This window comes from Eretmochelys imbricata, chromosome 3 (genome assembly GCF_965152235.1).
Source record: "Eretmochelys imbricata isolate rEreImb1 chromosome 3, rEreImb1.hap1, whole genome shotgun sequence".
In the NCBI taxonomy this organism is placed as follows: domain Eukaryota; kingdom Metazoa; phylum Chordata; order Testudines; family Cheloniidae; genus Eretmochelys; species Eretmochelys imbricata.
Window position 1 is genome coordinate 84,869,630 of NC_135574.1, and position 24,806 is coordinate 84,894,435.

Below are 24,806 nucleotides of genomic sequence, written 5' to 3' on the forward strand. Positions count from 1 at the left end.
AGAGGTAGATACACTGGAGGGTAGGGATAGGATACACAGGGACCTAGACAAATTGGAGGATTGGGCCAAAAGAAATCTGATGAGGTTCAACAAGGACAAGTGCAGAGTCCTGCACTTAGGACGGAAGAATCCCATGCACTGCTACAGACTAGGGACCGAATGGCTCGACAGCAGTTCTGCAGAAAAGGACGTAGGGGTTACAATGGACGAGAAGCTGGATATGAGTCAACAGTGTGCCCTTGTTGCCAAGAAGGCCAATGGCATTTTGGGATGTATATGTAGGGGCATTGCCAGCAAATCGAGGGACGTGATCGTTCCCCTCTATTTGACATTGGTGAGGCCTCATCTGGAGTACTGTGTCCAGTTTTGGGCCCCACGCTACAAGAAGGATGTGGAAAAATTGGAAAGCGTCCAGCGGAGGACAACAAAAATGATTAGGGGACTGGAACACATGACTTATGAGGAGAGGCTGAGGGAACTGGGATTGTTTAGTCTGCGGAAGAGAAGAATGAGGGGGGATTTGATAGCTGCTTTCAACTACCTGAAAGGGGGTTCCAAAGAGGATGGATCTAGGCTGTTCTCAGTGGTAGCTGATGACAGAACAAGGAGTAATGGTCTCAAGTTGCAGTGGGGGAGGTTTAGCTTGGATATTAGGAAAAACTTTTTCACTAGGAGGGTGGTGAAGCACTGAATGCGTTACCTAGGAAGGTGGTGGAATGTCCTTCCTTTGAGGTTTTTAAGGTCAGGCTTGATAAAGCCCTGGCTGGGATGATTTAGTTGGGGATTGGTCCTGCTTTGAGCAGAGGGTTGGACTAGATTGCCTCCTGAGGTCCCTTCCAACCCTGACATTCTATGATTCTGTGGACAGCTGCGTCTGTCTATACACGTAATACAGCATTATGCCAGAGAACTCTGCCTAAGTGCCAAATATTGTAATAGCTGAGACATGAGGTTTTCTATTCAAACAGTATTGTCTATTGGTAAGAGTTGGAGGCTGGCAGGCTGGACTTTTGAGTTCTCTAACTAGCAGTGATACTTGATCCACTTTGTGCTTGACTGTAGGCAATGTATTTAACCTCTCTGTGTTTCACTATACCCATGTGTAAAATGAGGGGAAGGAGAGGGGTTGTGGGGGGCAGCTCCACACAGGAGGGAGGGGGGAAGGAGATTGGCTGGGGGTGGCAGCTCCACACGGAAGGGAGAGGGGCTGGAGGTGTGGGGGCAGCTCTGCGCAGGAGGGAGGGGGGAAAGAGAGGGGCTGGGGGCAGGGCCGGCTCCAGGAACCAGCTTTCCAAGCAGGTGCTTGGGGCGATAATTAGAATGGGGTGGCAGTCCGTGTCCCACGGCGGCAATTCAGCAGCATCTCCACAACTTTTCCTGCCACGGCAGCTTTTGGGCGGCAGCTCCGCCACTCTTGGCACGGCGGCAATTCAGCGGCAACTGCTTGGGGCGGCAAAATTGCTAGAGCTGCCCCTGGCTGGGGGTAGGCTACACATGGAAGGGAGGGCTTGGGGGGGAAGCTCAGCGCTGGTGTGGGGGGGAACATGCTCATCCTACAACTCCTGTTTATGGCCTAGCCAGGGGGCAGGGCCTCAGGAGGAAGAGGACAAGGAGGAACAGGGCGGGAGGGCCCTGTGAGCAGAGAGGAAGAGCAGGGGATGGGGCGGAATTCCAGCTATCCTGCGGGGGGCCCCCCAATTGGCCGGGGCCCCTGGCCATGGGCCCCATGGGCCCATACGCTAATCTGCCCCTGTATGTATCTATTCCCCTCCTTACTCTAACTACTCCACAAGCATACTCACTTCCTCTTTACTGTCAGCTATTTACTCTATTCCATCCTCATGTGTCAGTTTCCCCTACTGATATGAGAGCTGCTGTACCCAGAGCTGTAAAGCAGTCTCTTCCTCTGCCTCTCTCTATAAAGTATTTTTGAGGTATTTCCTAGAAAGGATAAAATAGAAAAATAAATTGGATGATACTGGATTAATGAATTGACTTTTAAAATGTCATCTAAATGGCAAGCTGTAGAATTTATTATTTAAACCAGTGAGATTGCATGGGGGGGAGGGGATCACAATCTGGTCTTTTGTTATTCATAATAAATGTTTTAAACCTTTTTGTGTATTGTTATTATTCATATAACACAGGGATCGGTGATGTGTCTCATACATATTATATGCCTTAAATTTTTATGATAAATATGGAATAAAATCTATTAGTCATGTCCATAAACACTTTTGCTAACTAAGTTCTCTTGATGTTCAAGGCACTAGGGCACATGCTTAAGTGCTTTACTGAACTGGGGCCTTAATTTAAACTTTAAAACCACAAATTCTCTATGATGTGTGGCATGAACAAGACAACTGTGGGTATTATTTCAAGATTTATTGGCATTCTTTGGGATGGTTTGCATTACTCTTGGGAGACAGAGCCACAAATGAGTTATGGTGAAAATGAGTAGCAATAAAAACTTAACAGAATATAGGATGTGTAGCATAAATAATATACTGTATCAACATAACCTATGTCAGTCTATTTCAAAATATTAATCTATTTTGTTCATAGTTTACCCCAAAATGTGTATGTTAGCTGAGACCTTGCATGATAAGCTTCAGCCCAAGGCAAGTTTTTAGTGAACTTACAAATGCCTGATGGTAGAAGTTTATCATGAAAACACACATTTACAGTCACTATTGTAACAAAGTTTCACACTGTATGTGAGTGTTTTTAATGTACTGAGAGTTGTCCATATTTGAAATATTTGCAGTGCCACTTACAGTGTTCTCAAATGTTTAAACTTTGCCCCAGCTGTGTTTTAAGTGCAGGAGTTCTGAACAGATAAACCTTATCACTGCTAGTGAAAAGCAAAACTCTGAAGGGAAGAAGAGTCAAAGGAGACTGTTCTCCCATGATTACTGTGCTCTTCAGATCTTGCTTTTCATGTATTTTCTAGGTGCATTTCTTTGGCGTGATAAGAGTGCTTGTTAGGAACTTTATTTATTTATTCCTACTCTGTTTCCCCACCATCACAAATGAATCCTAAAAAACTGGACAGAGGTTACTTACATAATGGGCCAAGTTTTCAGACAGTCTCTCAAACCAGTCTCTAGCATTCACAAATGTAGATTTTATATTTTTAAAATCAAATGGACACGACTCTACCTTTGTAGGAAAACCCAACTGTGTGTGTGCAAAAAGACACACACAGGAAGAGAGGTTGGGTTGAAAATTCAGGCCAATACGCTTTCACCTTCTTTACATCTGTAATTCACATACAAGCTGTGATATTAAAGGTGAGTTGTAAAGTTTTTTCAAAGAAGTAAAAGTAAATTAAAAAAAATGTTAAATGGGTAAAATAAGCTCATTATCAGTTTAACTCCTCAGTATAAGGTTTCTCACCATTTATGTACATGAACCTAAACTTATCCTTCTGAAAAAGGAAGATTGAGCAATTGTAGAATTTCTGAGCAGCACACATAATAGATTTCATAAAGAGAATAGGGGATAACTTGTATGCACTGAATATAACTATACAGTTAAAAATATTTTGGGCAAAATGAACTCCAAAATCCATGTAATGCTAAGAAAGTGCCCATTTTCTTCTACAAAGAAACTGCCCTATCTCATCTTCATAGGACAGTTAAAGTTAGAGATGACTGTTGGATCACATGATGGAATGAGGTTGCAGCCACCCACAAATAAATGTGTTAGTCTCTAAGGTGCCACAAGGACTCCTCATTGTTTTTTCTACAAAAAGAAGATCTCTCTTAAATCCAAGGTTTGTTGAGAGTCCTAATGATCATCATGACAGCATCATTTTCTTCTGTAGTCACCTCTTGAGTTATTTCTCACCTGGTTATGCTCTTACTATCCCATCTATGCCACCTCCTCAACATCTCACTGCCCCACTATTTGGCTGCTTCTGACCTTATTCATTTTAGCTCTCCATATCAGCAGGATGTTTTGATCATAGTTAGGCTGGTAGTCCAATGAGAGCTTAGATTTGCTAGGCTTGTTCTCCATAGAGGGGGCTCCAGTTCATCTCATGTGATCTAACACGGCATCTGTGTTTCACTTGACTGATAGAGATGGAGGATCTTGTCGTCATCAGCAGGATTTAACGTTTGCTCTCTCCCCCATCATCTGTGTTAGGCTATTCTGCTTCTTCAAAAGGAGATTGATGGCAATGAGAAAAGACGGTTGCTCAATGAAGATCTTGACTAAATACAACACTTTCAATTTAGGAATGAGACACTTACTCCAAATTACATGAATGATACAGTACGGCCTTGTACAAAAGATAGTTACTATTTTATACCAGTATTCAATGCATATAAGATATGTCTGTCATCTTTAAAGTGTATGTAATATCAACTGTTCAGAAGATTTCAGTGCCTCGAGGCTCACTCCTGAGTTCAGATTCATATTCTTAAAAATATATAGCTAAAAAACTGAGAATTTAAATTAAGAATGAGAATATTTAACACTCTTTCCTTTTGAACTTATCTACATTTCAACTTTAAATCTCAGTAAAATGGATAACAATTTTTTTTGACTATCAAAATAAACACGTACCTGTGGCATGAAGATCCAAACACTCGTCAGGTAAACACAAAAAGGAGCAACTATGCTCCCGACACGACACATCATGCTCCCACTTCCTACAGCAAGTGATCTGGAGATAAGACAAGAAGACACAAGGCCCAATGAGAGTGACATCAGATATACCAATTAATTAGAAATGCAGAGATGCTATAAAAATATCGTTATGTTAATCTAAATTTATCTTACAGTGACCTTGGTTGCTTATATAAATAGAATAAAAAGTATACTGAGCATTCAGTATAAATCATATTCCTAATGACCATGAACATTCAGAAAGAGGGAACTGAATGCTAAGAATACTGAGCATTTTTCCAGTACCTCAGTGGGACCAGTCTATGTAGAAGGGAACAGAAAATAAATGCATTTACTGCAGAGCCAAAACCAGAGAATTCTATAACAGAAAAGAGACTTATCTTACACTAGTGCAGTCGCTTGGAGCACTGCCATTGACTTCAGAGGGTGCAGGATTTGGCCCCAAAAGTATAACAAATGAAGGGAAGAAATAGCAAAATAATGAAAAACACATGGCAAATTATTTTGAAGTTCTTACCGTACAACTGTTGGATACAGTTCTGCTGTGTAAAGGTAAATGAGGCCAAATGCAACACCAATTGCAAACTTTCCAGCCATATTTGCTAAGACAGATAATATGCTGAAATCCTATTAAAAGAGAGTACAAATATATAAAGCACCAGAAAACTTCACCATTCCAAATTCAATGCCATTCATTTATTTTGAAAAATTAAGACCGTAACTGTGATCTTTCTGTAAACAGTGAGCAATACCTATTCCATACTTTCCTGATTATTTCCACCAATAAATAATGGCTGAATGTGGCTTTGTTTACTAAACAGCTTATTTCGAACCCTTTGTTTAATTAAGAGCTAGGAATGCTAGTTTGGGACCCTTAACAGAAATATGGAAAATCTACTGTAAAGAACTCCAGCTTCATTTCTAAACTACATTTAATTAATCTCGGGCCTTAGAAAGAGATGTTGCATTAACATATCTCACATTCCCCACAATATAGGTATATTTTAAATGGTAAGTGACTAACCTGAGGGATCAGCATAATCAAAACACAGATCACTGCACTTGATATAAGAAATGGAGTCAATGTGTTTCTCCTTCCTAGTTTGTCCATCCCAATGCAAGCAACGACATACGCAGGAAGCTCCACGGCACCTGTCATTATGAATTTATCTGGTATTAAACCATGATAATATGACTACAAATGCCCTTTAAAATAATTCTGATTTGCTTTTTATGAGCATTTATTTAGTCTACTGATTAAACTGGTTTTAAAAGATATAGGTGTTAGGTGAAAGATGTATTTCACCAACATTTTGCGATAAACCCACTGGCGGCAAAAATGCCAGTGGAGGGCTTACACTGGCATAAATATGGTTGTGGGGAATAAGAAATGCACCAGGGAAAGAGGCTATAAGGCACAAGGCAGCTGCAGCTGCCCTTCTGATGGGGAGATAGGCCTGTACGGATACGTCCACACTGCAGTTGAAAACCCGCAGGCTGACTTGGGCTAAGGGGCTGTTTAACTGCAGCTCAGGCTGGAGCCCAGGCTCTTGGACCCTGTGAGGTGGGTCACAGAAGACAAAGAAAATAGTTTTGAAATTTGCTAACATAGTAATTTATTTATAGTATCATAACAACTTAGTTATATTAGCAACATTAGCCTCCTATTTTCAACACAACAGTCAAGTTACTAACATGTAATAATACATGGCAACTTAAAATTAATTCACTAGTATTCCAATCCTGCAAAGTGCTTATGAGCACATGAATAGTCACATTGACTTTATTGTGATTACTCATATGCTTAAAACTAGCATGAGCTTAAGTCCTTTACAGGGCTGGAGCCTGATCCAGAGTCCACCAAACTCAATGGGAATCTTTCCAATGACCTTAAATAGACTTTAGATCAGGCCCTATATGTGCTGACCAATTTTATCATGTCAAGAGAAAATTTGCAACCACATTAAATTAAAGACTAAATTAAAGAAACACTGCCCCTTAGATTTAAAAAACACACTTTGAACAAACTTTAAAATTATGAGCTTAATAGTGTTACCAGTATAATCTAATATTATTATGACTAAAAATATTAGTGAAGAAAATCTCTATTTTTCTCAGTTTGTTTACTGGAATAGTATTTCATCAATTTAATAGTTTCCCCTGTACGGTTAGTCAATTTTCCCTGTTGTTTCTGTGGTTCTTTCACAGAACAACCGGGCAGAGAGAAACAATTTTAAAACTATGAAAATGTGGTTTTACAAGCACAAAAATTGGCAGGAGATGTCAAGGACAATATAGTACCTTAACATACTCTAAGCTTGCTTTTGTAAAATAACTACATTTCAAGTTGACAAGAATTAAATCTGCAATTGTAAATGGAGTTGCTGATGGTACAGGTAATTGGGGGTCAGGAAATTGACTGTCAGATCTTTAAACATTTATAAATTAGAAGTTCTAGTTCTGTCATAAGCAGAATAAAATATATCAGATATTTACCTATGAGAAATAGATTTAAATATTCATTGCCTCCTAGATTGACGGAACTCAGGGAGAATACGTAGTATCCTAAACTCCCAGTGAACCAAATCATCCAGACTGTAATGGTCCTTCTTGCAATGTGCCAATTATAAAACAGATCTAAGATGTTGTGCTTCTTCACTGTAGAAATGTCATTATCACCCGTTCTGCAACTGATTAGATCATCTTGTTGGACTGAACACAGTTCAGAAATTTTACAAGGAGTGCTTACTTTATTCCATCTCACCATTACATCCACTACTTTTTGTGCTTCTTCGTATCTTCCCTCTGACAGTAACCAGAAAGGTGTCTCTGGGAGCATCCAGCAGCACAAGACAAAGGGGAGAGTTGTTATGGAAAGAAATATCTGATAGATCCACCAGGTCCTCACCAAAAATCCTACCAGTGCCACAGCCATGACTCCCACAGCAAAAAAAGCATGGACATGCATGGATGCCCATGTTCGAGCTTTAATGCCAACATATTCTGTTACATAAACAAAAACCACAACCAGATAGCCACTTGAAACCTGTGGGGGAAAAAACAGAGAAAAGCTTATGTCTATTCCCTTTGTGTGACAATACCAAAACAAATGGCCAATACTTTCATGTTTGTTTATGTTGGAAGTCTTAAGAGCCCCCTCGCTTGCCCTGTATTGGAGTATGATGCACTCAGAGAGAGCAACAGTAATCCTGAAAAAAACAATCAACATTAGGTAAAACTGATTTCAGATCTGTAAAATATCAGGTCACAATTTTCAGAAATGGCTAGTGACTTTGGATACCTCCATTTGTGGGTAATACCTTTTTAAAAAGCCTTTAAAAATCAGGCCCCTTGAAGGTGAAACAAGTTGGACACTCGAAAAATTGAAGCACCCAAAACCAACAGTCATTCTGAAAATCTTGGCCTTAGTTTTAAGCATTGTTTTAAGCATAATACCCTGCATACTATAGAAATGCATATTTCAAAATAATGATTTTCCACCCCGTGGTAGATTATCCTGTTAAATCGTATTTTACAAGCTGAAAGAGAATCTTCCTTACACTTTTATAGGCTCCCATAAGTTTTCTAACCATACTAATGTTCTACATTAAAGTATTTATTTAGTGAATATACTTATTTCTATTTCTCTGGCACATATATAGGGCTTTAGGCATCTGAAAACATTTCAAAACACACAATTAGAAAATCTAAAGATGCTTCCCATATAATATTTTGATTAATCAAATCTCCAGTTATAAAAACTCCAATTAATAAATTCCCATACAAAAGTGAAAAATATATATGCATTATACTCAACCATCTAAATCATCCTTTAAGATCTGATCCTGCACACAGTGGAGGTGATTGGAATGTCTCCATTGTTTTCAATGGTGTAAGATTAGGGTTTTTAAGCCCCAGTCCTGGAAGTGGATTCCTGTGGCCAGATACTTAGGCCTCTGCAGAGCTTCACTGAATTCAGTGTGGCTCTGTGCCCACGCAGAGTCTACTTGTTTGAGCAGAGTCTTAATCTCCAGCACTTCCATTTATAAACCCCCTCAGCCTCACTCAAACCTCATCCAATGCCCCGTGAAGTCACTACAGAGACTCCTATTGACATCACTGGCAGTGTTTAATTTGTAGTGAAAGAGGTGCCAGGGCTCAAGCAATTTTTTTACATTCTGACTAAGCAAGCCCAGAGGTACCAAAGCAATGAACTGCCAAGCCTGGAGGTGCCGGCGCTCAGACATGGCACACATTACACACTGATCACTGTGCACTGGACCAGGCTCTTAAGGCCTGCGAGAAAAGATAGGCTTTGCAGCATTCCCGGTAGTGAATAAATCGAAGCTCTGGCAGGCAAAGGAGGGAAGTGAATTCCAGAGTCAAGGACCCCTCTTGCTTTATGCTTTGCCAGCAACAAGTAAAGAGAATGATATTTGATGCTTTATTCTTGAGTGAATTTTAGTTTCTGACTTCTAAACTATTTTAAACCACTTATTTCATTTTTCTCCCACCATCTTTCTCATTAGTGAAAGCATTTTAAAAGCAAAGTCCACAAAACGCATACCTTTGAATATAGTTAGGAATTTGAAGTTGATTGCTAAAAAATTAAATATGCTGACATACATACAAGTATAGTAGAAGCTTTTAGGATGTTTACCAAGCCTAGCTATTTACAAATAAATCCAGTATTTTAGATGTAGTTTAAAAGATAGAAAGGATGCACATGAGAAAAAAACAGCAAGGAGTACTTGTGGCACCTTAGAGACTAACAAATTTATTTGAGCATAAGCTTTCGTGAGCTACAGCTCACTTCATCGGATGCATTCAGTTGAAAACACAGTAGGAAGATATATAGATATAGATATAGATATATACACACACACAGAGAACATGAAAAAATGCGTGTTGCCATACCCACTATAACGAGAGTGATCAGTTAAGGTGAGCTATTATCAGCAGGAGAAAAAAAAATCTTTTGTAGTGATAATCAGGATGGCCCATTTCCTACAGTTGACAAGAAGGTGTGAGTAACAGTAGGGGGAAAAATAAGCATGGGGAAATAGTTTTACTTTGTGTAATGACCCATCCACTCCCAGTCTTTATTCAAGCCTAAGTTAATGGTGTCCAGTTTGCAAATTAATTCCAATTCAGCAGTTTCTCATTGGAGTCTGTTTTTGAAGTTTTTTTGTTGAAGAATTGCCACTTTTAGGTCTGTAATCGAGTGACCAGGGAGATTGAAGTGTTCTCCAACTGGCTTTTGAATGTTATAATTCTTGACATCTGATTTGTGTCCATTTATTCTTTTACGTAGAGAGTGTCGAGTTTGACAAATGTACATGGCAGAGGGGCATTGCTGGCACATGATGGCATATATCACATTGGTGGATGTGCAGGTGAACGAGCCTCTGATAGTGTGGCTGATGTTATTAGGTCCTATGATGGTGTCCCCTGAATGGATATGTAGACAGAGTTGGCAACGGGCTTCGTTGCAAGGATAGGTTCCTGGGTTAGTGTTTTTGTTGTGTGGTTGCTGGTGAGTATTTCCTTCAGGTTGCGGGGGCTGTCTGTAAAAGGACTGGCCTGTCTCCCAAGATCTCTGAGAGTGATGGGTCGTCCTTCAGGATAGGTTGTAGATCCTTGATGATGCACTGGAGAGGTTTTAGTTGGGGGCTGAAGGTGACGGCTAGGGGCGTTCTGTTACTTTCTTTGTTGGGCCTGTCCTGTAGTAGATGACTTCTGGGTACTCTTCTGGCTCTGTCAATCTGTTTCTTCACTTCAACAGGTGGGTATTGTAGTTGTAAGAACGCTTAATAGAGATCTTGTAGGTGTTTGTCTCTGTCTGAGGGGTTGGAGCAAATGCGATTGTATCATAGAGCTTGGCTGTAGACAATGGATCGTCTGGTGTGGTCTGCATGAAAGCTGGAGACATGTCAGTAAGTATAGTGGTCAGTAGGTTTCTGGTGTAGGATGGTGTTTATGTGACCATCGCGTATTAGCACTGTAGTGTCCAGGAAGTGGATCACTTGTGTGGACTGGTCCAGGCTGAGGTTGATGGTGGGACGGAAATTGTTGAAATCATGGTGGAATTCCTCAAGGGCTTCTTCTGCATGGGTCCAGATGATGAAGATGTCATCAATGTAGTGCAAGAAGAGTAGGGGCGGTAGGGGACGAGAACTGAGGAAGTGTTGTTCTAAGTCAGCCATAAAAATGTTGGCATACTGTGGGGCCATGCGGGTACCCATAGTCGGAGAACACTTCAATCTCCCTGGTCACTCGAATACAGACCTAAAAGTGGCAATACTACAACAAAAAAACTTCAAAAATAGACTCCAACGAGAAACTGCTGAATTGGAATTAATTTGCAAACTGGACACCATTAACTTAGGCTTGAATAAAGACTGGGAGTGGATGGGTCATTACACAAAGTAAAACTATTTCCCCATGCTTATTTTTCTCCCTACTGTTACTCACACCTTCTTGTCAACTGTTGGAAATGGGCCAACGTGATTATCACTACAAAAGATTTTTTTTTCTCCTGCTGATAATAGCTCACCTTAACTGATCACTCTCGTTATAGTGGGTATGGCAACACCCATTTTTTCATTTTCTCTGCATATATATATATATATCTTCCTACTGTATTTTCCAGTGCATGCATCCGATGAAGTGGGTTTTAGCCCACGAAATCTTATGCTCAAATAATTTGTTAGTCTCTAAGGTGCCACAAGTCCTCCTCGTTCTTTTTGCTGATACAGACTAACACGGCTACCACTCTGAAACATGAGAAAAAAGGGCAACTATCCCCTATCAATGAACATAGCTGGGGTAAAACCATGACTGCATTTTACCAAAAATAAAGTCTATTTCTAGTAATACACCATGAATAACGGTGCAATGCAAGCTGCAATGCAGGAACCAGAGTTTGCTACTCATACTTCGTCTCTCACCTAATTACCAGCCTAGCTGGGGTTGAGACTGTGCTAAAAGAAGCATTGTCAGCCCCTGATGAAGGAAGCACCAAATATTGCTTCATATGCACCCTTTCTGGTTAAAACAAAGAGAAGGGCACTGAAAGGTGAAGAAGCAGTGTTCGAATTCTCACTCCTTTGCTAAACAGAGTGTTGTGGCAACACATGGGGCTTTTAAAAACTGGAGAAGAGAAGGAATAGGGAGAAATTATGGAGGGCTTTCCTGAGGAAGGTTAGGAAACTGCATTTAAAAAGAATTAGGATGAGCATCTATACTTACCATAGCAAGGAGAAAACGTATGATCACGAAGCTGTAGTAGTCAAATGTGAATGCCACTGCCACACCAAATAAAAACTGACCAGTGCTTGTGAACCACATTATATACCGTCTTCCCACTCTGCACATTACAACAAAAACATCATCATTATTTATTATTAACCATGTTTATGATGAGAGTGCCTGAGGGCCAACCAAGAACACGGCCCCATTGTGCTAGGCACTGTACAAACACAGAGCTGTCTCTACCCCTAAGAGCTTATAATGGAGATAGATAAGACAGACACAAGGTGAGGGAAGGATAGAACAAACACACAGAGTGAACAATGGGGTGGCATGTGATAAATATTGTACTAAAAAGCAACTGCAACTTTGGAAATCTTACCAATAAGAATTATAGTAAATATGAAAAGTATCACTAGTGCTGTATTTAGGGCACTGCACTATCACAGTAGCCCCAGGTTTGATCTTAGCTCTGATATATTGTTCTCTAGGTGAGGGAAAAACTTTTATTTTTTCTGTACCTATCACTGTGACCAATATAAAAGTAGTACTGATGAAAGGGAGCCCCACCCAACTTTCCATGACTGGAAGGAAGGTCTCCATAGAAAAGGGCACTTTGTATGTTCATATTGAGCTTTGCGTTTAACTTCCGCATCTGTAATTTGCCCTTTTACACAGATTCACTCCATTCTATTTCTCTCTTTCTTGGACATTTTATTTTAAGTAACAGCTACTTAACATGTTCCAGCACAGGTTAGCATGCAATAACTCATGCTATCTCAAAATATAACGTGGATTCTAATGAAAGTTTTTTACCTTAATTCCTTCCAATTACATTAAGATAAAATATCTAATAAATGGTAATCAGATACTCCCCCAGAGTTCTCTGATTTCATAAGTGTACACACAAACTCATTACCAGGAATGCCCACATATGTTAAATGTCACATATACAATAAGTACATTAGCAGGGAAATAAAATTATGTGAAATTTTATCTTCTTATTATAAATATTACAAGTCAGGTCTTAAATTATGTGTCATTCCTCATTCTGAATCAAAGGTCTTTAACATAAAAGGAATCCTAAATTTGTTTGTCCAGTTAGAAAACATGTTGATCTACCAGAACATGCTGTATATAAACAAATAACCAGAAGTCAACACCAATAAATTCAACTGAAGAGAAAACAAACTCTAACAGAAATAAAATCTATTTATGAATTAACTCTGTCCTATTTTGTTTAACAATGTTCATTAATATAGAGTATGTTTCAGGTGTCAACTAAATAATGAACAGGCCCTGTTTCATTTTTATTCTCTAACGTAGAGATGTATTATTTCTATCTTCAGCAGCAGCAGCTTTTGGAGATTTGGGTTTGGGTTTGTACATGAATTTGGTACCACATTAAAATAATACTGGAATGTGAAGTCTTACAGAACAGATATAGCCCAGACAGCTGCTCTGCAAATTTCCCTACAATGCCCTGCCAATGTGCTTCAACCCTGACCTAGGACACGTCTACACAACAGACTTATGTTAGATCAATTTAGAGCCACCGCAGTAATTACTGCGGTGGTTCATGTCCACACTACCCTCCTTCTGGCAGTGGTGTGAGTCCTCACCAGTATCACTTCCACCAACTGAAGAGGGGCTGGGGCGGGGGGAGCCAGAACTCTCAGCTCGGCTTACCTCCTCGCTCCCAGCCGGAGTGGGGGAGCCAGGCGAGCACAGCTCGGCTGCGACTGGGAAAACAGAGGCCTGGCTTTTTTGTCAATTTCACCGCTCCAGCATGGAGCCCTGAAATTGACAAGACAGCCAACAGCTGATGTAAGCATTGCAGTGTCTGCACAGACACTGAGTTTTCCTAACTACACCAACCTAAGCCCTATGCCTCTCATGGAGCTGGCATTATGATGTCAATTAGTAGGGCACTTACATAGGTGGGACAAGGCTATAATGTGCACACTGACATAATTAGGTCGATGTAAGCTGCCTTACGTCTACCTAACTATGTGGTGTAGACCAGGCCTCGGAAGAATGGAGGAGGTAGTTGTCTTCATGCCCATTCAATCCTTAATCTCTGTCAAGATTCTCAGCAGAGATGCTAATTAGAGCCAGCTGTGGTCATTCTTGTGCTGGGAACATCTGTTGACTGGAAGTTGGACTGAAATTACCAACTTATTTCCCACCAATCAAAAGCTGTCAGATAGTAACTTTCAGATGTAAAACTTTTAGTTGTAACTCCATAAAATACAATACGTTTATTCTCTTAAATGGATGTCTACAGCTTGAGCTAATCTAACTGAGAATTATGTGACTATAATGTCATTATCTGTGTCTGCATATTAACTGAAAATATTATAACTGATTTAAAAAGAGACACTGTCAGTTCAATTTAGGCTCTAAATTCAGGTTTTGTATTAAAGAAAGTTTTACAAAACCTTAGATTAAGAGAACAAATTCCATACTTTTATAAAATCCAACTGAAAAAATAAGATCTACTTTATGCATTTACATAATGTGTTTACAACTGAAATATTTCAGCATTTTATTACTGCTGGAGGAAGTGAAACTGACAGCAAACTAAAGGGAAACTGATTGGTCTATTTTCTTTCTTCATGCAGACTGAAATGCAAAAAAAAGGTAAACCAATAATGGTGAAAAATACAGTAGATTTTTAGTTTTAGTAATACAGGACTGGATTCAAATCCTGAAGTCTTTGCAGCAGTCCCATAAAGTAGTAGTATTGACAGAGGTCAGGAAATCTGTTTTTTAAAAACTATATTTTTTTAACCTTACAGCATAGCTTTAACTGTTCATCATATCCATCATAAACATTTCTCTTTTTTATTATAAGATGAGGAGAATGGGTAGGGGGAAGAGGGAACCATTACCAGGGAAACTCACTATGACCCTGATCCTGCAGAAAGCTCTGCTTAGGTACAAGGTTCCACCTATAGGGGGTAGCTTGCAGGATCAAAGCCTATATTTGATATAAAGCAGGGCATTTTAAAAAAAATAAATTTTCTATCAACAGTTTTTTAAATTTTCTGATAGAAAAACACAAATGATCTGTATCAGAGAAAAATAAATGTAAGCTCTGTTGAAGAACACATTTGTTAATAAAATGGCAATTAGATTAAACTTCTTTTAAATTAATATCTAATAGAAGAGCAAAGCATTTAGGCACATACAGAGTTATTGCACTCTTAAACTACAGTATTATGAGGATGGCACTGTACCTGTCAGCCATACCACCAAAAATCACTGCTCCAAACAGGACTCCAAACATGAATGTGGGCTGAGTTAATTTTGCAAGCCATTCCCGGTGACAGACCAAATCCCATTCTGTAACAATGGTGCTCTTCCATTTTGTGTGATCATAGATATAGCCATCAGAACAAGAAGAAACAGACTTGTTGCCACTATATTCATATGCAAGATACAAACTGTCCTCCCGCTTGGACCTGCTGCACTGATCAAGTTCCCAAATTTCTCCATTTTCCAGCTGGACCACAATGTAATTTTTTGTTGATGTCCACAGTGTCCAAATATCCTCTATTCTTGAGCTAGAGGAATTGTTCAACAGTATACTAGTCACATTTCCAGGGACACTGCATAAAAATTTAGGAGTAACAGCCATGAATACGGAAGCCAAGTAATGGATGCCACATGAGATAGATTGAAAGACAGATGCAAAATAGACACATGCTTGGAATCTGTAATGAGAAAAAAAAAGTTTATAGGGAAAAATACCTGAGATTTCCATAGACAAAAGAAAAGGACAACTAAATAATTTTGGTGGCTAATATGAATCTAGTAATTTTTAAAAAATTTGTAAAAGGAGTCATAATTAGCTATCTAGTGGTTTGTTTTGTAGCGGTTCCTCTAAATTAATTAAATCCTGCAAGAGACCAAACACCAGCAGAGTGCCACACAAGTAATGTTCTCGGTTCCCAAGAAATATCAGAGTACACTTTTGTGATGGGTTCCCTCTGCGGTGCCACCTGAAACTGGGGTACCACTGATTCACCAGCCTGGGCTCCCTCTTACACGGTACTGCTGTGACAAGCTAACAAGCCCTCCAGGCTTCAGCCTGCACTTTCATCAGCATACATACAGGTAGGGACATACCCAGCTGCAGTTCCATGCAGGCAGGCTATTTGACCAGCCCCTGCATGGGAAGGCTTCAGCTAGGGCACCTCCCAGCTCCTCAGGCACACCCCCCCTCTGGAGTATAAACCCAAAATTATACCGTCTTGAGCTGCACAGGGAACAGTACAGCGTAAGATCACAAAATTCGCTCCCTCCCCTCAATGTGGAGAGGAATATGCAACAGCTTCCTGCCCCTGAGTTATAATTTTCACACATTGGTTTAGATAAAGCAAAACAAATTTATTAACTACAAAAGCCACACACACACAGAGTCTGTCTGTCTCTCTCTCACACACACACACACACACACACACAGAGTCTCTTTTGCACTCCCCTCCCAGCACATACTTGTATTATTGTTGTTGTTACTTCTTGGTACGTCCTGCAATACACATATATTCTCTGTAATTTTATTCTTTCGAAGTGTTATTTTAGTGTTTTGACTATTCTATGCATTTCATAATTTTTATTTCTCTTACACTTAAATGTAATTCTCTGCGTAGTGAGTTCTAAAATGCTGAACCTGTCCTGGCTGCAGTAATTATCCTGATGGTAACTTTTAAAAAAATATATATTATATCTAGGTTTTTTGTCTCTATTCGTGGCGCACATAGGCACATACATCAGTGCACATAACAAAATTTATTCCACACATGGATGGAAAAAATTAGAGGGAACATTGCCGACCACCTGACCAGTATGGTGATAGTGACCGTGAAATGCTTAGGGAGACTAGAGAGGCTATAAAAATAAAAAGCTCAATAAAATGGGGGATTTCAACTATCCCCATATTGACTGGGTATACATCACCTCAGGACAGGATGCAGAGATAAAGTTTCTTGATATCTTAAATAACTGCTTCTTAGAGAAGCTAGTCCTGGAACCCACAAGAGGAGGACAATTCTTGATTTAGTCCTAAGTGGAGCACAGGATCTGGTCCAAGAGGTGAATATAGTTGGACTGCTTGGTAATAGTGACCATAACATAATTAAATTTAATATCCCCGTGGTGGGGAAAACACCACAATAGCCCAACACTGTAGCATTTAATTTCAGAAAGGGGGACTACACAAAAATGAGGAAGTTACTTAAACAAAAATTAAAAAGTACAGTGCCAAAAGTGAAATCCCTGCAAGCTGCATGGAAACTTTTTAAAAATACCACAATAGAAGTTCAACTTAAATTTACACCCCAAATTAAAAAACAAAGTCAGAGAACCAAAAAAAATGCCAACGTGGCTAAACAACAAATTAAAAAAGGCAAATTGAGACAAAAAGGCATCCTTTAAAAAGTGGAAGTTAAATTTGAGAGAGAAAATTAGAAATAAGCATAAATTCTGTAAGTGAAGTGTAAAAATATAATTAGGAAGGACAAAAAAGAATTTGAAAACGAGCTAGACAAAGACTCAAAAAGTAATAACAATTTTTTTTAGTACATCAGAAGCAGGAAGCCTGCTAAACAACCAGTGGGGCCACTGGACAATTGAGATGCTAAAGAAGCACTCAAGGACGATAAGGCCATTGCGGAGAAACTACATGAATTCTTTTCATTGGTCTTCACGGCTGAGGACGTGAGGGAGATTTCCAAACCTGAGCCACTCTTTTTAGGTGACAAATCTGAGAAACTGTCGCAGATTGAGGTGTAATTAGAGGAGGTTTGGGAACAAATTGATAAACTAAACAGTAATAAGTCACCAGAACCAGATGGTATTCACCCAAGAGTTCTGAAGGAACGCCAATGTGAAATTGCAGAACTACTTACTGAAGTCTATAACCTATCATTTAAATCAATGTCTGTTCCAAATGACTGGAGGATAGCTAATGTGATGCCAATTTTTAAAAAAGGCTCCAGAAGTGATCCCAGCAATTATAGGCCAGTAAGCGTGACTTCAGTACTAGGCAAAGTGGTTGAAACTATAGTAAAGAACAAAACTGTCAGACACATAGGTGAATATAATTTGTTGGGGAAGAGTCAACATGGGTTTTGTAAAGGGAAATCATGCCTTACCAATCTACTAGAATTCTTTGACAGGGGTCAACAAGCATGTGGACAAGGGGAATTCAGTGGACACAGTGTACTTAGATTTTCAGAAAGCTTTTGACAAGATTCCTCACCAAAGGCTCTTAAACAAAGTAAGCTATCATGGAATAAGTGGGAAGGTCCTCTCATGGATCGGTAACTGGTTAAAAGATAGGAAACAATGGGTAGGAATAAACGGTCAGTTTTCAGAATTGAGAAAGGTAAATAGTGGTGTCCCCAGCGGTCTGTGCCGGGACCAGTCCTATTCAACATATTCATAAATGATCTGGAAAAAAGGGGTAAACAGTGAGGTGGCGAAATTTGCAGATGATACAAAACTACTCAAGATGGTTAAGTCCAAAGCAGACTGTGAAGAGCTACAAAAGGATCTCACAAAACTGGGTGACTGGGCAACAAAATGGCAAATGACATTCAATGTTGATAAATGCAAAGTAATGCACATTGGAAAACATAATCCCAACTATACATATAAAATGATGGGGTCTAAATTAGCTGTTACCACTCAAAAAAGAGATCTTGGAGTCATTGTGGATAGTTCTCTGAAAACATCCACTCAATGTGCAGCAGCAGTGAAAAAAGTGAATGGAATGTTGGGAATCATTAAGACAGGGCTATATAATAAGACAGATAATATAATATTGCCTCTATATAAATCCATGGTACGCCCGCATCTTGAATACTGCATGCAGATGTGGTCACCCCATCTCAAAAAAGATATATTGGAATTGGAAAAGGTACAGAAACTGGCAACAAAAATGATTAGGGGATATGGAACAGCTTCCATATGAGGAGAGATAAATAAGACTACGACTTTTCAGCTTGGAAAAGAGATGACTAAGGGAGGCTATGATAGAGGTCTATAAAATCATGACTGGTGTGGAGAAAGTTAATAAAATTGTTATTTACTCTTTCTCATAACACAAGAACTAGGGGTCACCAAATGAAATTAATAGGCAGCAGATTTAAAAGAAACAAGAGGAAGTATTTTTTCACGCACAGTCAACTTGTGGAACTCCTTGCCAGAGGATGTTGTGAAGGCCAAGACTATAACAGGGTTCAAAAAAGAACTAGATAAGTTCATGGAGGATAGGTCCATCAATGGCTATTAGCCAAGATGGGCAGGGATAGTGTCTCTAGCCTCTCTTTGCCAGAAGATGGGAATGGGTGATGGAGGATGGATTACTTGATGATTACCTATTCTGTTCATTCCCCCTGGTCACCGTAGGGGAGAAGGAGCAGTGCAAGCTCAGATGAGAAATAATCACAGTAATAAAGATGTATATTCAGACATTGCAGAAGGCATGCAACAACTCATCGGGTATGGCCCAGATAAGCAGCAAAGCAAGGTGAAGGGGAAGGAACTCTGGCAGCCCTTTCAAAAAATAAGGGAGGCCAACAGAAAATCTGGAGCTGCCCCCAGACCTGCTGCTTTTCTGTTGTACTGGATGCTGTATTTACTGAGGATCCCACAACCATCCTGCACATGAGAGTGGACACATCATAAGACCCAGAGGAGGGAACCTGGCAGTAGTCACTGACTACCCAATAACACCTTTTTAGGAAGTAATCCTGAAAGCTGCTGAGCTTCCCCAACTCTCACTGAACATGATGCGTCACAGGAAGTACTTAGCATTTCACAGAATTGGGCCCTTAAATTGTATATCTGTAGTGTTAATTTCATAACATTGAATTGCAGCCATCAATGCCTCTGTCTTCACTGCAATAAAAGTTTCTTTTTACATTATAACTATCTCAAAGTAAAATTTTAGTGGAGACAAGACACAAGTAGTTTTCACTTCAATATAGCTAGTTGAAATCAACCCTGTTTCCTCTTCTTGACTAGCTTGACACTAAAAACTGGAATGCCTTGTCTCCTCTAGGATTTTACACTGAGATTGTTATCTTGATGTAAAAACACCTTTTTTTGCCATGAAGACATAGCTTATCTACATTACATATACTTCCTTATGGTCTACATTTCATTTGACTTTTTGCTAAGACTGCCAAAAAGGTTGTAAAAATGTTGGTATTATTTTGTACTCTGGGCACTTGTGCACCAGGAAATACACTGGGGCCACCAATTCCTACTACAAAGGCCTCTAAACCAGTGGTTCTCAACCAGGGGTACGTGTACTCCTGGGTACACAGAGGCCTTCCAGGGGGTAACTCATCTAGATAGTTGCCTAGTTTTACAACAGGCTACATGAAAAGAACTAGTGAAGTCAGTACAAACTAAAATTTCATACAGATAATGACTTTAAATGGTTCTATATACTATACATTGAAATATAAGTAAATTATTTATATGCCAATCAATTTATAATATGGTAAAAATGAGAAAGTAACAATTTTTCAATAATAATGTGCTGTAACACTTGTATTTCTATATCTGATTTTGTAAGCAAATAGTTCTTAAGTGAGGTGAAACCTGGGGGTATGCAAGACAATTCAGACTCCTGAAAGGGGTACAGTAGTTTGGAAAAGTTGAGAGCCACTTCTCTCAACAACCATTAGATGGTAAAAATGTTGGGTGTTACCAATCTGGGGCAAATATAGACCAGCTACCCAAATCTTAAAGTCTCTGGATCCCAACCTTACCAACCTCCTGATCTATCCACTATCCTGACTATGCAGACTCCACATTTGGGTTCTCCAAATAGATGATGATGATGATAATAATTATAAAAAGGATATAAAAATAATAAGTTGCATCCGATGAAGTGAGCTGTAGCTCACGAAAGTTCATGCTCAAATAAATTGGTTAGTCTCTAAGGTGCCACAAGTACTCCTTTTCTTTTTGAAAAAGGATATGATAGCAGAGTTGTTATTATTAAAACTGAAGTGGCTTGGATAATACATTGTGAAAACTCCCTTTCCACTTACAAGAATCAGTTGTATCCAGTTCTAATTTAAACTCTCGAAAGATTGAGGGAATGAAAAATGACACAAATTTCTATTTCAAGTAAATTTTTTATTGCTTTTTAAAGAGATGGGTGCTGTTTTACAGGATAAAAAGAAGAATGTGGAAAGGTTAAGGAACTGTAATTTATACAGTTGAAAGAAATAAGCAGAGGGGAAAATTTAATAGCACCATACATGGAAATGATAGTGAGGGAAGATTTATTCAAGGTTGCCCAAGGATGTATTACAAGAAGTTAATGGCCTCAAACTAAAGAAGGGGACATCAAGATTCGATATAATAAAACATTTTTTAACAGAGCAAGTTGACATTGGAGCAGTCTTTCAAGAAAGGTCACTGAAGTGCCATCACTGGAAATGTTCAGAAACTGATTAGATAACACTCTCAAAGGAATAGTTAGGGCAGAGATGAGTTATTGTTGGGATGATCTGGGGATGTGGGTGTGACAGTGTATCCCTGGGTTCACCCCCATTTTAAGACTATGATAAATTGTGTACAAAGTAGACCTTCTAAGGTATCATCTAAAAACTCATGATTTCCTGAGATTTATTCTCCTGGTAAAATGTGTGTGGCAACATTGTATGTAAAGTTTCAGAGTAACAGCCGTGTTAGTCTGTATTCGCAAAAAGAAAAGGAGTAGTTGTGGCACCTTAGAGACTAACCAATTTATTTGAGCATAAGCTTTTGTGAGCTACAGCTTGAAGTGAGCTGTAGCTCACGAAAGCTTATGCTCAAATAAATTGTTTAGTCTCTAAGGTGCCACAACTACTCCTTTTCTTATTGTATGTAAAGTTATAAGATACTACTGTATGATGTTACTCAGACACAGTTCATATCTGGGGAAGCAGCCACAAACCATTTCCTCAGAGACAAAGGCAAACTGACACCTCAGCCAGGTGTCAACAAAATCAAATGGACTATTACCTGTTTAAATGGCTGTTCTTTGGCAAGAAAAAGGTGTGAGTGAGAAATTTACGTCTTGGCAAAGAAACAGCTGGAGGTTCCCATCCCCACATACTTTCTGTGATGTCTCCTGAACCCCAGCTGGAGATGACTCTCAAAGAAGTAGAAAATGTATAAGAATGGGGAATGGATCAACCCCAAGATATCTCTCCCTTCATCTCTACCCACAGCACTTGAAGGAAAAAGGAAGTATCATTGGACTGGGGAGAGATCCTGGCAGAAAGGAATTCAGCCAGTAAGAACATGCTAGAACAGTGGTCTCTTTTTACGCCCAAGATCACTTTTTGAATCTAAGGGCAACCCAGCATCTAACTCGCCCCTTCCTCGAGGCCCTCGCCCTTCCCCAAAGCTCCAACCACTCCATCCCCCACTCTCTCTGTCGCCTTCCCTCCCCCACCCTCACTCACTTTCACCGGGGTGGGCAGGGGTTTGGGGTTCAGGAGGGGGTGTGGGCTCTGGGCTGGGGCCGAGGGGTTCGCAGTGTGGGAAGGAGCCTGGGGCAATGGGTTGGGATGCAGGAAGGGAAGAGGGGTATAAGCTCTAGGAGAGAGTTTGTGTGCAGGAGGGGATTAAAGGTGCTGGCTCTGGAAGGAGGTCAGGGCTGGGGCAGAGTGTTGGGGGGCAGGAGGGGGTACAGGGTGCTGGCTCTGGGAGGGGGGTCAGGGCTGGGGCTTGGGGTGCAAGAAGGGGCATGGGTGCTGGCTCTTGGAGGGGGCTCAGGGTGGGGTTTAGAGTGCAGGAGGGGGTATGGGGTGCTGGCTCTGGGAGGGGATCAGGGCTGAGGCAGGGGGTTGGGGTGCAGGAGGCGGTACAGGGTGCTCGCTCTGGGAGGGGGCTCAGGATGGGGCTTGGGGTGCAGGCTCTGGGAGAGGGCTCAGGGATGGGGGTTGGGGTGCAGCCTCCTGCCAAGCAGCACTTATGTTCAGTGGCTCCTGGTCGGCAGCGCAGCAAGGCTAAGGCAAGCTCCCTGCCTACCCCAGCCCCACACGGCTCCCGTAAGGGGCCAATGCAACCCTGTGGCCCCTGGGGGAGCCTGAGGTCTCTGTAAGCACCACCCCCGCAGCTCTCCCAGCCAATGGGAGCTGCGGGGGTGGTGCTTGCAGGCAGGAGCAGCGCACGGAGGGAGACCCTTGCCCCCCCTCCCAGCTGTGGGGCTGCGCTGGCCGCTTCTGGGAGCGGCATGGGGCTGGGGTAGGCAGGGAGTCTGCCTTAGAGGCAGCCACACTTCACTGACAGAGATAGCAAACGATGGGGAGATCCTCTAGGATCGACCAGTCTATTGCGATCAACCAATTGGTGACCACTATGCTAGAACATGTGGTGAGAGAGACTTTTGCTTTGAATTCACTTAGCCTGTTAAGTATTAGCTGCATTTATTTTCTTTTAACCAATTCTGACTTTTATGCCTCATTACTTGTAATCACTTAAAATCTATCTTTCTGTAGTTAATAAACTTGTTTTATCTGAATTGGTGTGCTTGGAATGAAGTGTTTGAGAAACTCCTTTTGATAGAACAGGATTTGTGCATATCATAAGAACATAGGAATGGTCATACTGGGTCACACCAAAGGTTCATCTAGCCCCATATCTGTCTTCTGACTGTGGCCAATGCCAAAGGGAATGCCTGGGGTCAAACTTTCTAAAGTAGACATTTTTGCGTCCATCCACCACTTTAATGACAACACATGGAATGTGAACCAGCATACCCAGATGATGTTTGCATGGCTGTTGTAAAGGCTTCAACCACCCTTTTCGCATGCAGCACAGCTGAAATCTGGCATGCTGAGTCATGAAGATGCGAGATACCTATGGCTCTGAAGTCTGAGGTAGATAAACCATCAGTGCTGCAGAGTCCAGAATACCCCCAAGGAATTCTATTTTTTTTTTTTTGTTGTGGGATCAGTATTGGCATGTCCATGTTTACTTTAAGACCTAATTGGGTAAACTGAAATAGAATTTGCTGTATGAAGTCTGCTACTTGTTCACAGGTTTCAGAGTAGCAGCTGTGTTAGTCTGTATTCACAAAAAGAAAAGGAGTACTTGTGGCATCTTAGAGACTAACAAATAAATTTAGTTCAAGAGAGTTTGCATTCAGCATGGCTAAGCCATGCCACCACTCCCCATCTTACCATGACTATGCTACTATTTCTAGCAATAGCTCTCATTGAGTCAGCATGAGTATGTGTACATGAGCTGGGAATCACACCCCTATTTCCTAGGTGTAGCCTAAATATCCAACTATCTGTTTACACAAATATGAAAGTGACAGTAATTTCAAGCTCCAACTTATAGCAATGGATGGTGAGCAGGAACTGAGGGGCCACTAGAGTTATCCCACCCTTTATGCTCTCAGTTGAAAGCACAAGCACACTCAGGATACAGCACTACCCCAATGGACACTGCTGCCAAAAGAATCTGTCTTGAATATATTGGGTACACGGGCACCAACAATGGAATATACATGTGCACAAGCACTTGAAGAATTTGATCTTTAACATCTAACTCAAGGTAGAAATAAGTCTCCAGGTAGCTAGGATGTAGAAGTAGTCAACATCATAATGCTCTGTATCTAGGTTAATGTTTTTAAATCTTTGCATGACTCATTTGTCATGCACTTTGCAGACTCTCCAGAAAAAAGGCTAATGCAAGTAGTTGTGTGCAATCCTGGAGTCTTAAATGGGGGCTTCCTGCTCTGCAAGGTGAATTCCATTGAAAAACATTGAATCCCTGTAAAAATAATTCTGTCCCTTTCTACAGGAGAGGTGAAATTTTAAGCTAATAGGACCATATGCATTTGTACTTAAACCAATAAACTAATGTTTTACATAAACATTTGCTTA

At 40.4% G+C, this 24,806-nt stretch overlaps 1 protein-coding gene across 4 annotated transcripts in view; it reads right to left on the minus strand.

Moving 5' to 3' along the window:
• SLC22A16 (solute carrier family 22 member 16) overlaps positions 1–24,806 on the minus strand; it is a 54,181-nt gene that overhangs the window by 4,858 nt on the left and 24,517 nt on the right. For 2 of the 4 annotated variants that reach the window (XM_077812934.1, XM_077812937.1), the window contains exons 2-7: positions 15,132–15,608; positions 11,890–12,007; positions 7,135–7,684; positions 5,663–5,790; positions 5,156–5,265; positions 4,576–4,675 (exon numbers count right to left, since the gene is read on the minus strand). In XM_077812934.1, coding sequence (XP_077669060.1) covers positions 4,576–4,675; positions 5,156–5,265; positions 5,663–5,790; positions 7,135–7,684; positions 11,890–12,007; positions 15,132–15,608 — 1,483 coding nt within the window. Of the gene's footprint in view, positions 1–1,816; positions 1,942–3,865; positions 4,165–4,575; positions 4,676–5,155; positions 5,266–5,662; positions 5,791–7,134; positions 7,685–11,889; positions 12,008–15,131; positions 15,609–24,806 lie in introns of those variants that run through there. The other 2 variants (XM_077812935.1, XM_077812936.1) reach the window with 2 other exon arrangements.